Here is a 15,903-nt window from a genome sequence, read left to right on the forward strand (position 1 = left end):
TCACATTGAAGATATTGTTGTCTATCTGGCATTTATTCTTGCTGTTGAAAAGTCAGACATCAGTCTAATTTCTGTTTCTCTCTGGGTAGTCTGTTTACTATGACTGCTTTTAAGATTTACTCTTTGCCTTTAGTGCTCTGTTGTTTACAGTGATAACCTAGACATAGATGCCTCTATCTTGGTTGAGATCATGATGATTTCTGTACTTGTAGATTAGTATCTTTCATCAACCCTGGAAATTCTCAGCCATTAGTTCTTTGACATTACCTCTCACCTTTCTCCAGTCCTTTTCTATTCTCCTTCTAGTAGTCTAGAATATATATTCATATATATTCATATTTTCCTTGTATTTGCTCTCTGGGCTATAGTCTGAATAATTTCCTCATCCCTGTGTTTTAGCTCCCAAATTCTTTTCTTAGCTCTGTCTAATCTTTTTTAAATCCATCCATTGAGTTTTAAATTTTACTTGCTTATTTCTTCACTTTTAAACATTCTTTTTGGCTCTTTTTCCAAATCAGTTTTGTGCTCTGTTGCTCTTTAGTCATATTTCCATTATCTTCCTTTATTGCCATTAGCAAATAAACCATTTTTATTTTAACTTCTATATCTGATAACCATAATATCTAAAATCTTCAGAAGTTCAATCCTGTTGTCTATTGAGTTTGCTGCCTTTTGCTCATGGTGCTTTACTTCCTTAGGTGTGTGTGATTTTTCACTGTAAACTCATATATCTTGGAAACTTACTCTGTGGGAATTCTTTGAGACCTTGTTTACAGATGGGTTTTAGAAAGAATTTTCTTTTCATTTGATTCTTTGAGGTGCACAGGACTGCTATCAACCCAGACCTATTTTAATCTAAACTGTCAACTTAGAGGTTTTCTGATCACCCAGTTTTATGAATTAAGGTTGCAAACTCACTGAAACTGTTCTAGGGTTATGAATTCTCAGTGATAATTATTTTTCTCCACCCAGTGCCAAGGATGCTGGGGCAATATGAGGAGCAGAGAGGGAATATTTATTTCACTTACACTTAGAATGTAACCTTTCAGGATCCAATGATATGCAGGGTCACCTATGAGGTTTCTTAGTTTGGGAAAGTCCTACACTTTACCTCCAATTTCACAGATCAAAGTTTTAATTTGTATTTGAAAGATGCCCTTAAGATGAAAGTATGCTTCAGTGAACTGGTTACCTATCTTTTTAGTCTCTGAGAATTCCTTACATTCTTGACAACTCACTCATATATTTACATTTTTATATTTTATCCAACACATGTAGTTGTGTTTATTGGGGTATGCAGCCCACTATACTGTAGGAACTGGAAGTCCAAGACACTCTTTTAGTCTTAAGATCATTTTTATCATTCCCGACATTCACATTGCTGAGTTTTGTTTGGTTTTTTAACCATTCCAATAAGCATGTAGTGGTATCTTATGTAGTTTTAATTTACCTTTCACTAGTTCCTAATAGTTTTTAGCAACTTTTCACATGCTTATTTACCATTCATTTATCCTCTTTAGGGGAGAACATATTTTCAAATATTTGTTCATTTTTTGGTGGGGTTGTTTGTTTTTATCATTGAATTTTGAAAATTCTTCATATTTCAGTTATTAGTTCATTGTCAGAAATGTGTGTTGAAATGCTTTCTATCAGACTGTGGCTTGTCTTGTGATTAATTTATTTGTGTATTTTGCAGATCATGGGTTTTTAATTCTGGTGTCCAATTCATCAGTTTTTTTCTTTCAGAGACTATGCTTTTGGTGTCATATTGAAGAAATCTTTGCCTTACATGATATCACAAAAGATTGTCCCTTAAAACTTTTATAATTTTAGGTTTTCTATTGAGGTGCATAATCCGTCTTGAGTTCATTTCTATATGTCTGTGAGATTTGGGTTAAGGTTTATTTCTTTGTATATGGACGACTAATAATTCCAGCCCTATTTGTTGAAGAAAACTATTCTTCCTCCACAAAATTGCTCTGTAAAAAACCAACTGACTCTATATATGTCGGTCTATTTCTGGATTCTGATTTCTGTTCCATCGATCTATGTGTTTATCTTTTCGCCAGTATCAGACTGCCTTCATTATTGTAGCTTTCTAGTAAGTCTTGAGATCAGATGTTGTACTCCTCCAACTTTGTTCTTCTTTTTCCAAATTATTTCCATATTAATTCCTTTGCTTTCCATGTGAAATTTAGAATGAAAATTGAATTTTCTGATCCCTGTACAGTAGTGTCTTTTTAATGAGTATATTTGTATCTTAATCCAAAAGTCAACAATTTCTGAGAAGGATTGTGCCAAGGTCCCAATCCTTTTAATTACCATAATTCAGGGAAGAGGCACAAAGAAGATATAACTGATCGAGTACCAGCTTCAAGATCTATGTAAGAGATTTTTTTAATGGATAGATTAGAAATCACAATAGTTGCTAATTAGGAAAAGGACACAGGCTCACAGTTTTAGGCAGATCAGGCTTTGGACTCTGGATAACTATTTGTTAGCACTCTGATAATAGATAGGCTAAGTTATTTACATCATATGGTCTTCTAAAGAAAAATAACAAAGTCAAATTTATAGACTTTTGAATGAGTTTCAAATAATATAATTTCTAAAAACCATTGAGTCCATAACTGGCACATAGTTATCACTCATTTATCCTTACTAGTTGTTATGGTTATCACTATTATTATTATTACTATTCTTATAGGATAATATAATGTATACTATTGTAACATCTTCCTGTATAATAATAATGGTGCTCTTGAGAATGTGCCAAAGAATTAACCAGTTTTCTAAACTACAACCTAATCATCAGGTGGAAGGGATTTCCCAATACCACCCCGTAACAACCATCAGCTCAGGTAGGTAATGAGGCTCTCAGTTCTCATGGGATAATGACAGATAAAATCCCATAAAGTAAACAATATTTAAAAATATCATTCTTTTATTATTGAAAATGTAAGTTCAAAACTAGTTAATAGGTAAGCATCATCTCATCCGTGGATCTGAAGCAATTTTGATTTCCCATATAAGCAGCTTCTATATGGGAGTAGTTTGCCATATGCCACAGGAAATAGAGTTGAGAATCTATAGCAAAAAAAAATAGATATATTTTTAGCATCTTTAAGACTGTCTCTACTTTTGACCCATTTTGCTATACTTCTTTAGGGTGACTAAATGTTATCTGTGTTGTTGTTGTTGTTTTTTCCTTCTTCTCTTTGTCTACTGTGTTCCAGTGCCTGCCCAAGTGACTGGCTTGTATGTGGCCAACCAAGGAACAACCAGCAGTCTGTTTACTAACTGGACCCACGCCCTGGGAGACATAGAATTCTACCAAGTCTTACTGATCCATGAAAATGTGGTCATCAAAAATGAAAGTGTCTCCAGTGAGACCAGCAGATACAGCTTCCACTCCCTCAAATCAGGCAGCCTCTACTCTGTGGTGGTAACAACAGTAAGCGGTGGGATCTCATCCCGACAAGTGGTGGTGGAGGGAAGAACCGGTAAGAAGAGCACATGGAAACTCCAGAGTATATTCTAGGATATATACTATTGAAGCACCCTAAAAACAGATCCAGTTTTGACTTTTCTAGAAACCAGGTTTCAATACCAACCATCCATATATGTTGCTCTCCTAGGAATGGAAATTGAGGGTTGAATGAGAGTAGGTAGAATAAATTCTGAATTTTCTAAAATCTCCCATAAAGGAGTCAGAACTTCTAGAAAAACTGTTGTGGTAACCTAGTAGTCATTTGACACCTAGGCTTATCCCCTCATTCAGTTGATGATTTCTTTAATGTTTATGTCCCAGTTAAGATAAACAAGAAGTGAGAGTTTTTTAAAAAAGTATATTCCACTCCCTTTCCTATTTTTGTTTCAAGACATAGTAAGGAAATGATCTCCAATTTCTGTGGTCCAAAGTGGAGTTAATAAAATCCCCAAATCACATATATTTTCAGAAGCAACATTAAACAAGTTAATACTATAACCACCTAAACAATGTTTCCTGACCTTGAAGAGATCACAGTCACCAATGGGTCAAAGAGCCAATTCAACAAACAAGTGGTATACAGTTACCTGTGTCAGACAGGGCTGGCACCAAAGAAGGAAATATAATTTTCTATACAAGACCAAGAAAGAATATAAATAGACAGTATAAATTTATGTTCCAGTTTCTTAGAAAGAAAAAAATTAAATTCATTTGATAGAAGCTTTGATAATTATTAATTAACTCAGAATCAGGTCAGTGAATTTGCCTACTTAATTCTATATGATTATAAGTTGGATTTCAGGCTTCTTTTGTATTTCTGATGCTCGGATATTGATGCTTAGATTCTATCAGCTGCAGATATCATAGATATGTCCCTTTTTAAAAATCATGAATCTTATCTACTTAATGAACCCAAGGAACATTAACTTCATTAGCTCTCCCAGAAATGCAACTAAGTCGTTGAAAAGATATTTCATAGTTTTGGTAGAAATTCACTGAGATGTGCCATTTTTCTCATTCTGTGGCAGCTGACATTATTATCTACATCCTTCTTCCTGATACCTTCCTTCTTTTTCAGTACTTCTGGGCACCAGCCATTGGTGTAGTGTCACTGAGAGTGGGGGGAAAGCTAAGCTTGGGAATCAGAGGACCTAGATTCTGGCTCTAGCTCTGCCATTAGCTTACATCTTGAAGCCTCCAGCTTCTAATCCATCCCTGATAATACACCACAATGTATCTCTGTTGGAGTGAGGAAGGAGAAATAACAAGAAAGCTAAGGAGAGGGTTGAGAAGGGCCTTGCACCCATTTCCCAGTGAGTTGCAGTTGTATTAGTCAGATCAGACTGACTTATTTCCTGCTTATCCAACGGGACAGCATGGAGATTCCAGATTAGACAGCTCTGGGGTTGGTTCTTTCCCGAGCAGTAAGTCAGGGATCCAGGCTTCTACCATCTCCTTCCTTCCTCTAGGTCCTCAGAACTCTGTCCATTTCCCCAGAGACTAGAGGTCATGGAGTGGGGGAAGATGACCAGACCCGAAAGTAGACACATCACTTCCCCCGCCACATTCCACTGGCAGGAACACAGTTAAATGGCTACATTTCACTGCCGGGGAGACTGGGAAATGTAGCCTAGTGTGTGTCCAAGAGGAAAAGGAAATAGTTTGCTTAACAACTAGTCAGATTCCGCCCCACAAGTTAATTCCCAAATTTTAAAATACGTCAAGGGCTTTCCAACTTACTGTGATACGCTAACATAGTTTGGCTGCCAATACCACTTGAAATGAGTGAGCTTTGTTTTTATGCCTCTATTTTAATTGTAGCAGAGGTATCAGTATTTGATTCACAGTATATAAAAGTATAAGGATACAAAAACAAGATAGTTCTTTGAAGAATGATCATAGGATTTTGAGGAGAGGGCAAAATATGAGTAAATATAAGCAAAAGTTATTTTATTCAAACACATTAAGAGTGCAGACATTATCATGAGAAAAGGGGGAAATGGGATACTACTATAGAAACACAGTAATTAGAGATTTTGAAAGGTGCCTGGGTTAGTAAATTTTGTATGTGGTTAATTGTAAAACATTCAACGGCTAAAGCCTTGATAATCATGGCCATCTACTCAAACTGCTGAAATGTTGGTCAGTTCCGAAATAACTGAAAGGTTTTGAAAGGTTTTCTTACTCACTTCAATTTCCAGAGTTGAAACATATAAATAAACCCTCCCAGTCTAGAGAAGGTGGCAAAATATTTAAAGTTAAAGATATCAGATATGCTTAACAAATCTAGTTCCAACCTGGGAAAATGCGGGTTCTAAAGGAAGAACAAATTTTATATCTGTTTTCTTGTAACCATGAATTTATATTTTTGACAAAACATTTGATAATTGTATCTTTTCTAATAAAATGTTAGTAGTTGCAAATATTTCTAGCACTTTTGAAAAACAAACATAATTCTACTGAGAGCAACCAACGGATGTCCAGATTGTTAAAGAAAGGGAAGGAAAGGAGGAAGGGAGGGAGAGAGGAAGACATCAGTATAGAACTATTAAGGCTAAAAGATTCCACTTTATGTCTAGGAAATGTTTATAGACATAGAACAGCATTTGCAGAGCTGCTCCGTATGGTGCTATTTATAATTTTTGGTGATGGACAAGTGCCTGTAAGTGTAAAGAAGACTTTGAGGCTTAAATCACAAAATCAGAGTGTATTAGATTAGAAGGGTTCTCAGAGGTCATCTAGCTGGATCCTGTCCATTGTACGAGAGGTAGGGATATTGACAATTATATGAAAATATTTAGCTGCAGCAGTGAGCCAGCAAGGAAAATAGTAGTGCATTCACATACTCTACAGGATTTTATTCTGATATTTATTGCTGGCAATACCATCTACTATATACTTATTTCTGGTACATACATAACTACTACTCAATACCACAATGATTAATTTGCATACTGCCTCTAGCCAAGAAGCTCCTTGAAGGCATCCACATCTTTTCCATTTTTGTATCTGTGGCAAATGGTAGGTTCTCCATAAATGTCTGTGGCACTAAACACCAATTAAAATAAGCAAACGATAGTGGCCACTATCCCCACAATAGTTCCTTCTGCCCACTGTTGGGTCAATCTCCAGATTTGTTGTTTTCAAGACAGGCTTTTAGGTTTATTTCTTGCCACTAGAGGGCAGGAAATGCTTTATAAAGGGCAGATGCAATGCCTCTCCTGTGTTATTAGACTCCCCAGGAATAAATAACTTCATCACAAGAAAATCAAAGCTAAGCCAAAGTCTAAGCTCTTTAGAAATGTATGGTGTTCTTCATCTTTCCCTTCAAACATCTTTGCTTATTGATGAGTTTGGTTCGAGCTGATTCATTTGGATTGTTACGTTTGTTCCTTTTCCTGCTGAGGGAACCTCCTGACACATTCACATAAATATGCCTCCACTTAAAATACTTTGCAAACAGCAAGACCATAAAAATGCAGTAGTAGCATCCCTGTATTTATAAGGCACCCAAAAGACCTTCTTGCATTTTTATTTCTATTAGCCTTGCTGATCCCAAAACCCTCAGCTTCCAGAAGCTAAGGGGAAACCCTCACATGTCTTTGACCTCTTAGGTAATCAGACGAGATCTCCTGAGTCCACACTGTTTTTGCTGACCGCGGTCGATGACTCCAGACTTTTGACTGTGCTTTCTTTTTTCAAATGTTCTCCCCCCTTTTAAATTCCAGTCCCTTCCAGTGTGAGTGGAGTGACAGTAAACAATTCTGGTCGCAATGACTACCTGAGCATTTCCTGGCTGCCAGCTCCAGGAGACGTGGATAACTATGTGGTGACGCTCTCTCATGGCAGCAGGGTCGTTCAGTCCCTCGTTATTGCCAAGTCTGTAAGCGATTGTTCCTTCAGCTCCCTTACTCCGGGCCGCCTCTACAATGTGACCGTAACTACAAGGAGCGGCAAGTATGAAAACCATTCCTTCAGCCAGGAGCGAACAGGTAAGGCTCTCAGGAGAGCCAGGCTCTGTAAGAAGGGGCTAGCTAGGGGCACTTGGGTGGCTCCATCGTTTAAGCCTCTGCCTTCGGCTCAGGTGATGATCTCATGATCCTGGGATCAAGTCCCGCATCAGGCTCCTTGCTCGGAGGGGAGCCTGCTTCTCCCTCTCTGTCTGCCCCTCCCCCCTGCTTGTGTGTGCCCTGCTCTCTCTCTCTTTCTCTCTTTCAAATAAATCAGTCAAATCTTTAAAAAAAAAAAAAAAAAGAAAGAAAGAAAGAAAGAAAGAAAGAAAAAGGAAGTGGCTATCTATATGGCTCAAGGCAACAGATCTGCAACAATTCTGTAATGATAGGATTAAAGGTCGTTGAGATCACAGAATTGTGACAGTCTTCAAATTTTGACCCTAGAAACTCCTTATGTGAGCACATGTTTCCTTTAAAGTGAGATGAACAATACTTTCATGGCTAGAATTCATATTATATTCAAATATAGTAACAAGTATTTGCTGTTTGGGGAGTACTTTTTGGTTGCTAGACACTGACTTTATGTATGTTAACTAACTTAATTCTTGCAATTTCCTTATGGAGATCACTGTCATTATTCCCACTTTGCAGATCAGGAAATCAAGGTTCAGGGAGGCTAAAAAATAAGTTGCTCAACTGTTTAACTTGTTAAATGAGCCAGTGCGTTTCTGTATTTTAACCCAGTTCTGAATGGCTCTGTAACCAATGAAGTTCTCTGCCCTAAAATCCTTACTGAAATATCTATTTGGTCAAAGTCCACTATTCATTCTTTTTCACACAAGGTGAAAAAACATGAACATTTTTTGTTCTGGGACCAGGAGCAAAATCCTAGCAAAGGCAATGAATGTTAGGTCTTGGATGTTCTGTAAAGAACTCAATTTAGATGGCTACCATTTTCCCAATGTACTTACACTTTTGGGGTTTACAGCTGAGATTTCCGCTGAAGGTCAACATTAATATTTTGTCAAGCCTCTCCTGCTGAGTTATGGGTTGATATTTGCATTTAAAAATGTCAGGGTTTCTTTGACAAGGCAGTCAAGACTACTCAACGTAGAAAGGACAGTCTTTTCAATAAATGTACTGAGATAACTGGATGTGCACACATAAAAGAATTAAACTGGATCTCTCTCTGATACCATTCACAAAAATTAACTCAAAATAAATTAAGTTCATTTGTTTGTGAAATGAATTAAAGTTTAATGTAAGACCTGAAAATATGAAATTCCTACAAGAAAATATAGGGTCTTGGTGGCGATTTTTTGGATATGACATATAAAGCATAAGCAAAAAAAAAAAAAAATCAAAGACAAGCAACTGGGACTACATCAAAACAAAAAGATTCTGCACAGCAAAAGAAACCATCAGCAAAGTGAAGAAACAACCTATGGATTGGGAAAAATATTTGCAAACCATACACCTGATAATGGGTTAATACCCAAACTTGTGGTTAATATCTAAAATACAAAGAACTCATACAATTCAATAGCAAAAAAGTAAATAACCTTATTAAAAATGGGTAAAGGACCTGTATAGTCATTTTCTAAAGTAAATATACGTAGGGTGCCTGGGTGGCTCAGTGGGTTAAGCCTTCAGCTCAGGTCATGATCTTGGGGTCCTGAGATCGAGCCCCACATCAGGCTCTCTGCTCAGCAGGGAGCTTGCTTCCCCCCCCCCCCCCCCCGCTCTCTCAGGCTGCCTCTCTGCCTAATTGTGATCTCCCTCTCTCTGTGTCAAATAAATAAATGAAACCTTAAAAAAAAAAAAAAGAAGATATACAAAAGGCCAACAAGCAAATGAAAAGATGGTCAACATCACTAGTCATTAGGAAAATGCAAGTTAAAACCACAATGTGATATCTCCTTTTGGCTGTTAGAATGACCATCATCAAAAGACAAGAGGTAATGAATGCTGACATTGACATGGAGAAAAGGCAACCCTTGTGCTCTGTTGGGGGTGTAAACTGGTATAGCTACTGTGGAAAACAGTATGGAAGATCCTCAAAAAATTAAAAACTACCCCATGATCCAAACATTTCACTTCTGGGATTATATCCAAAAGAAACAAAAGCACTAGCTCAAAAAAAATATCTGCACCCTTGTGTTCATAGCAGCATTATTTACAACAGCCAAGATATGGAAACAATCTGAGTGTTCTGTCCATGGATGAATGGATAAAGAAGTGGTATAACAGGGCACCTGGTGGCTCAGTGGGTTAAAGCCTCTGCCTTTGTCTCAGGTCATGATCCCAGGGTCCTGGGATCGAGCTCCGCATCAGGGAGCCTGCTTCTTCCTCTCTCTCTCTCTCTCTCTCTGCCTGCCTCTCTGCCTACTGTGATCTCTGTCTGTCAAATAAATTAAAAAATCTTAAAAAAAAAAAAAGAAGTGGTATATCTATGCAACGGAATAATATTCAGCCCTAAAAATTAGGAAATCCTACACTTTGCTCCAACCTGCATGGATCTTAAAGGTTTTATGCTAAGTGAAATAAGTCAAAAAGAAAAGACAAATACTCAATGACCTGACTTGTATGTAGAATCTAAAACTAAAGCAAAGGCAAACTAATAGGAAAAGACAGAGGCAGAGAGTGGGGGAAGGAGGAACTGGAGGAAGATGGTCAACAGGTACAAAGTTCTAGCTATATGATAAATAAGTGCTAGTGATGTAATGTGCCCCATGATGTCAATACATAAGAAAGTTCTTAAGAGTTTAAATCATAAGAGTTATCATCATATTAAGAACATTTTCCTCCTTTTTTCTTTTCTTCACTCTTTTCTCTTAATTATGTCTGTATGAATGGATGGATGTTGGCTGAACCAAATGTGGCAATCATTTCATAATATATATAAATGAAACCATCATGCTATATGCCTTAAATTTATACAGTGATATAAGGCAATTACTTCTCAATAAAACTAGAAAAAATAATAACAAAAAAGAAATTAAAAGAAATACTATAAAAAATGAATTTGTCAAATTTCCAAAACCAAAGTGTATTCACCCTCACCTAAACTGAAAATTTCAAAATCACTTTTGACACATGTTATCCTTTGCTAGGATCTTCTCATTGACCTCCCACAAAATTTTTCACTGATATGTCTTTATTTTGCTTTTCTTGCCAATAACCAGGACAGAGGTTCTTATTACTTAAATTTATAATGGGTCTCCTATCTTTCTGCTCTAGCCACTTAATTCCATCATGATTAGTTTTCATAGCTGAGTCATGTGTCCCTCTAAGTTCCCATTGATGTTTTTCTAGGAGACATTTACTATTCGTTGCAGTCATCTGCATCTCTCCCTCTGTGGTTGCTTGACGACAGGAACCAAATCCTTTTTGTGTTTCTCTCTATACCTGGCCCATATAAGCACCCATGATTTTATTGTTGCTGAACGCAAGAATTAGCCAATCATCTTCTGAACTCAAAGACCTTATAAAAACCTAAAACTATGTTATTTTTTCCAGAGGACCAAGGCAATTGACATCATCCTATTACCTAGCACAGGGTCTGGAATCCAATAAGCACTCAATAAATGTTCACTGAATTAATAATCAGAAATCACTTAGATCAGCAGTTTTTAGCTAGTGCTCTATGGATAGATGTTAAGAATGTCATAACCCCCAAAACTGTCCATGAAGTTATTGCAGATAAGAAAGGTATGTGTGTTTCTTTTTGGAGTGAGTGGATAGCTCCTATGAGATTCTCAAAGTCTCGTTGACTTCAAAAAGTTTAAAAACCATTGAGTTACATTAATACAGCATGCTAACATTGAAAGTGTTCATGGATTGATCTAATCCCATCTCATTGGTAGATCAAGTCCCAGAGAGAAACTTAGCTCTTCCAAGCCCACATGGCTGACCAGTAATCAACCTCACCTAGTTCCAGTACTATTTCCATTACATCATGCTATTTCTGAAAGCACTGGTCAGGGATATAAAAAACTATTCCCTACCCTCAAATGATTTAAGATCTAATTATACTGATAATCATAATAATGCCTGAGATCTGAAAAGTAGATTTCCATTTGGGAAGCAGCCTTATGTCAGTGTCTTATGTTGATCAACTTGGAACCTAAAAATACCAGAATCAAAGGATATGTAATCCTGCTAACCCCTTACTTCTCCTCTACGTCAACTCATGAATGTTTCCTATCTATCTGACCTTGATACTGCAAGCCTTTTGTCAAGATTGTTTTTAAATGGAAGAAAAATGATCCTCTATTCAAAGCACCTTCTTGACTCTGTACCAGCATGAACTTGGATTTGACGCATGACTAATCAAGACAATCCATTGCCCCCGATATCAGTTTAACTATAGAGTTGTGTCTGAGATGCTGTCTTGTTGATTTTAGCTGATTGTGTCAAAGCCCTTTTCCCTTTCTAATGCTTTTGTTCTACGTTTTGGGTGAAAATATCAATATTTCTAATTCTGTATCACATCATCTCATCGTGCAGCAAGGCAGGTCTCACAAATTACCTCCAATTCCACCTGAAGAGCCCCTTATTGACTTAGCATGGTATGTAGTCTGGTTTTTCTTCCTATAATAGTTGCTTTGTTTTCAATAAATTGCCTGGGTCTTTGCCTTTTCTTACTCAGTCCATGCATAAAAACTTCAGAATTTCTTTTCCTTTACTCTGTGTTGAATAAATTCTAGCTACATTGTAATTGGTTCCAGTGAATATCTTGAAGAAAGCATACCTGTCCTGGCTCCATTTCTGCAGGCAGATATATTCTAATACAAAAAGTAACCAGTACATGTATGCCAACAAGAGATAATGAAATGCAACTTGCAGATGTAAGAAGTATCTTGGTAAATATGGCTTAGATGCCAAAATATTGAAATTTCTGAGTTATTTCATGCTTTGAAGGAAAGTGGAAGAGAAGTTTAGACACAGGCTTTGTCCAGTTGATTGATCAATTGATAGATTAAGAGAAAAAACACAGGGACACATTATTTATTTGTTTGTATATTTATTGGGGGAACCTCAGGTGCACAAAATTGGATTAATCATAATTCTTGGTTCAAGAAACCATGTTTTGTCACTTTTATTTATTTTTTAGGCTTCCAATTCAATTTAGGCACTTAATTAATTATTTTAATAATTTAATAGGCACATGAGAAACCACTACCCAAAATAACAGCTATGTATAGAAGAATGAAACTCGACTATTCTCTCACACCATGTACAAAGATAAACTCAAAATGGATGAAAGCCCTCAGTATGAGGCAGGAATCTATCAAAATCCTAGAGGAGAACATAGGTAGTAACCTCTTCGATATTGGCCACAGCAACTTCTTTCAAAACACGTCTCCAAAGGCAAAGGAAACAAAAGCAAAAATAAACTTTTGGGACTTCATGAAGATCAAAAGCTTCTGCACAGCGAAGGAAAGAGTCAACATAACACAGAGGCAACCTGAAGAAAGGGAGAGAATATTCGAAAATGACACTACAAAGGGCTGATATCCAAGATCTACAAAGAACTCCTCAAACTCAACACACACGAAACAGAAAATCACGTCAAAAAATGGGCAGAAGACATAAACAGACACTTCTCCAAAGAAGACATACAAATGGCTAACAGACACATGAAAAAATGTTCATCATCATTAGCCATCCGGGAGATTCTAATCAAAACCACATTGAGATACCACCTTACACCAGTCAGAATGGCCAGAATTAACAAGACAGTAAACAACGTGTGTTGGAAAGGATGTAGAGAAAGGGGAACCCTCTTCCACTGTTGGTGGGAATGCAAGTTGGTGCAGGCACTTTGGAAAACAGTGTGGAGATTCCTTAAGAAATTAAAAATAGAGGTTCCCTATGACCCTGCAATTCCACTACTGGGTATTTACCCCAAAGATACTGATGTAGTGAAAAAAAGAGCCATATGTACCCCAATGTTCATAGCAGCAGTGGCCACAGTCGCCAAACTGTGGAAAGAACCAAGATGCCCTTCAGCAGATGAATGGATAAAGATGTGGTCCATATATACTATGGAGTATTATGCCTGTTAGTGGGTATTATGGAGGGCACGTATTGTATGGAACAATGGATGTGGTGCATAAACAATGAAACTTGGAACACTGAAAAAATAAAATTAAATTAAGATGTTAAAAAAATAAAAAATAAAAGCTAGAACCTTGACAGTAATCTGTATCAAATCATGCAGTTCCCACCCCACCAATTCATCCCACGGTAGCCATCATCTTGACTCCTAGTTTCATCTCTCTTCTTGCCTTTTACCTTGCATGGTTTTAGTATTTATATAGTCCTAAAATTACAGGTTTAAAAAATTTTAGTTGTTCTAAAATTATTTTTAAAGGTTATTTTATGCAGTACGTACTCTCTTAAGACTTTGTTTTTCACTTAATGTTATATTGATAAGATTCACTTATATTTTGTGTTTTGATGTTAAATGCAAAAATCCATATTTTTGCATTTTGAGTTAAAAAGAAATTATGACTGCTATATAATCTCACTGTGTATATATGGTCCATTCATCTTCTCTCCCATGGCCAGGTATCCTGTCTCATACTTGGTCTTGTCAGGTTTTTAAATTTTGCCGACCATATGGTTATAAAATGGTATTTTGCTATGGTCTTGACTTGCATTTCCTTGATCACCAATGATGTTAGACATCTCTTCGTGTACTAACTACATGTTTCCTCTTCTTCCAATTTTCTTTTGGATTGTTTATACTCTTCTTGGTAACTTTTTATCATTTTTTGAGTCACTAAGGTATGTTGGAATTAATATCATCACCATCAATTCACATTAATCAACAGTTATATTTAATTTCCATCTTGTACGTGACATTTTGCAGGTATGCAAAAAACAGGATTAGAATTCATTTCTTGGGCTCTGTTAAAAGATCCATTTAATCACTCCAAGTAGTGTAACAATCTTTCCCCTCTGGAAATGTGTGATCTAAAGGTCTAAAACTTTTCTTTTAAATGCCCACGGAAAAAATCTTCTCACTTACCTTCACCATCCCAGGTTCTCATCTGTGATCAATTACTCCCTTAGACACACTACATCTTCAGCTGTTCTCTGTTCTTTTTTTTTTTTTTTCAGTGCCTGACAAGGTCCAGGGAGTCAGTATTAGTAACTCAGCCAGGAGTGACTATTTAAAGGTATCCTGGGTGCATGCTACTGGAGACTTTGATCACTATGAAGTCACCATTAAAAACAAAAACAACTTTGTTCAAACCAAAAGCATCCCCAAGAGTGAAAACGAGTGTGTGTTTGTTAAGTTAGTCCCTGGACGGTTGTACAGTGTCACTGTTAGTACAAGAAGTGGACAATATGAAGCCAGTGAACAAGGGAATGGAAGAACAAGTAAGTGGAAAGCTTGTAAAATCTGATGGTTTATTGGGACTTGAAGGTCATTGAGTAAATAAAATATCTGAACCTTGAATTCTCTCTGCTTCCTGAGCAGTGAATTGCATTCCCACTCTCACTTGGAGCTAGTATCAGTCAGCCAACCCATGGCCTATAATTGCAGAATATTTATTGGTAGATAAAAGCAAGCACAGTCGGGAAGCAAGAAGGCCAATTGTCCCATTTTTCTTCCCGGTCCTCCTGCACTGTGGCATTTAAAGTTCTAGATCTTGTTTTATCTTATGATTGAGGTCATAATTCATTTTATAATTATATCCTACCAACGCTTGGCTAGAAGATTTATGTCAGGAAAAAATTAAAATTTTAATAGTTGCTTCCAATTTTTCTCATTTAATTATGCATGAAGTAGTTCAAGTGGTTTATTTGGGGAAGAGAGATGTTTGCCAGTTCCTTGAATGTGATTCATAAATTACTGTGTAGGTAAACTCTGATCAGTCACTTTCCTGAAGTGTCTTGCCATATTCCTCCCTAGTCCCAGAGCCCGTTAGGGATCTAACGTTGCGGAATAGGAGCACTGAGGACCTTCTGGTGACTTGGTCACGAGCTGATGGGGATGTCGACCAATATGAGATCCAGCTGCTCTTCAACGATATGAAAGTATTTCCTCCTTTTCACCTTGTAAATACTGCAACTGAATATCGATTCACCTCCCTGACGCCAGGGCGCCAGTATAAAATTCTTGTCTTGACCATCAGTGGAGAGGTACAGCAGTCAGCCTTCATTGAGGGCTTCACAGGTAATTTGAAATGTGGCTCTTGAACTTGAGTAGATGTGCTGGTGAATTTCGCATGTTGGGTAGCCAGGCATTTGGGTTGAAGATAACAGGGTAAAAGGGAGATGGCAAGAAGTGATGTTATCTTGATGGTGACCGTGATGTTGTCCAAGCTGGATTAACAAAAGTAAAGTACTATGTAGGGTAAGAGAAAAAAGCTTTCAGAGAAATAACATTGGACTAATGTGACTAGCTGGTGCTTGTGAGGCTCACAGATTAAATAAGAAGAA

At 37.0% G+C, this 15,903-nt stretch overlaps 1 protein-coding gene across 2 annotated transcripts in view; it reads left to right on the forward strand.

Moving 5' to 3' along the window:
• Window positions 1–15,903, forward strand: part of PTPRB (protein tyrosine phosphatase receptor type B) — a 115,728-nt gene that overhangs the window by 50,721 nt on the left and 49,104 nt on the right. For both annotated transcript variants that reach the window (XM_059402465.1, XM_059402466.1), the window contains 4 exons: window positions 3,237–3,503; window positions 7,219–7,482; window positions 14,575–14,838; window positions 15,374–15,637. In XM_059402465.1, coding sequence (XP_059258448.1) covers window positions 3,237–3,503; window positions 7,219–7,482; window positions 14,575–14,838; window positions 15,374–15,637 — 1,059 coding nt within the window. The remainder of the gene's footprint in view (window positions 1–3,236; window positions 3,504–7,218; window positions 7,483–14,574; window positions 14,839–15,373; window positions 15,638–15,903) is intronic.

Source organism: Mustela nigripes, chromosome 6, assembly GCF_022355385.1.
Source record: "Mustela nigripes isolate SB6536 chromosome 6, MUSNIG.SB6536, whole genome shotgun sequence".
In the NCBI taxonomy this organism is placed as follows: Eukaryota; Metazoa; Chordata; class Mammalia; order Carnivora; family Mustelidae; genus Mustela; species Mustela nigripes.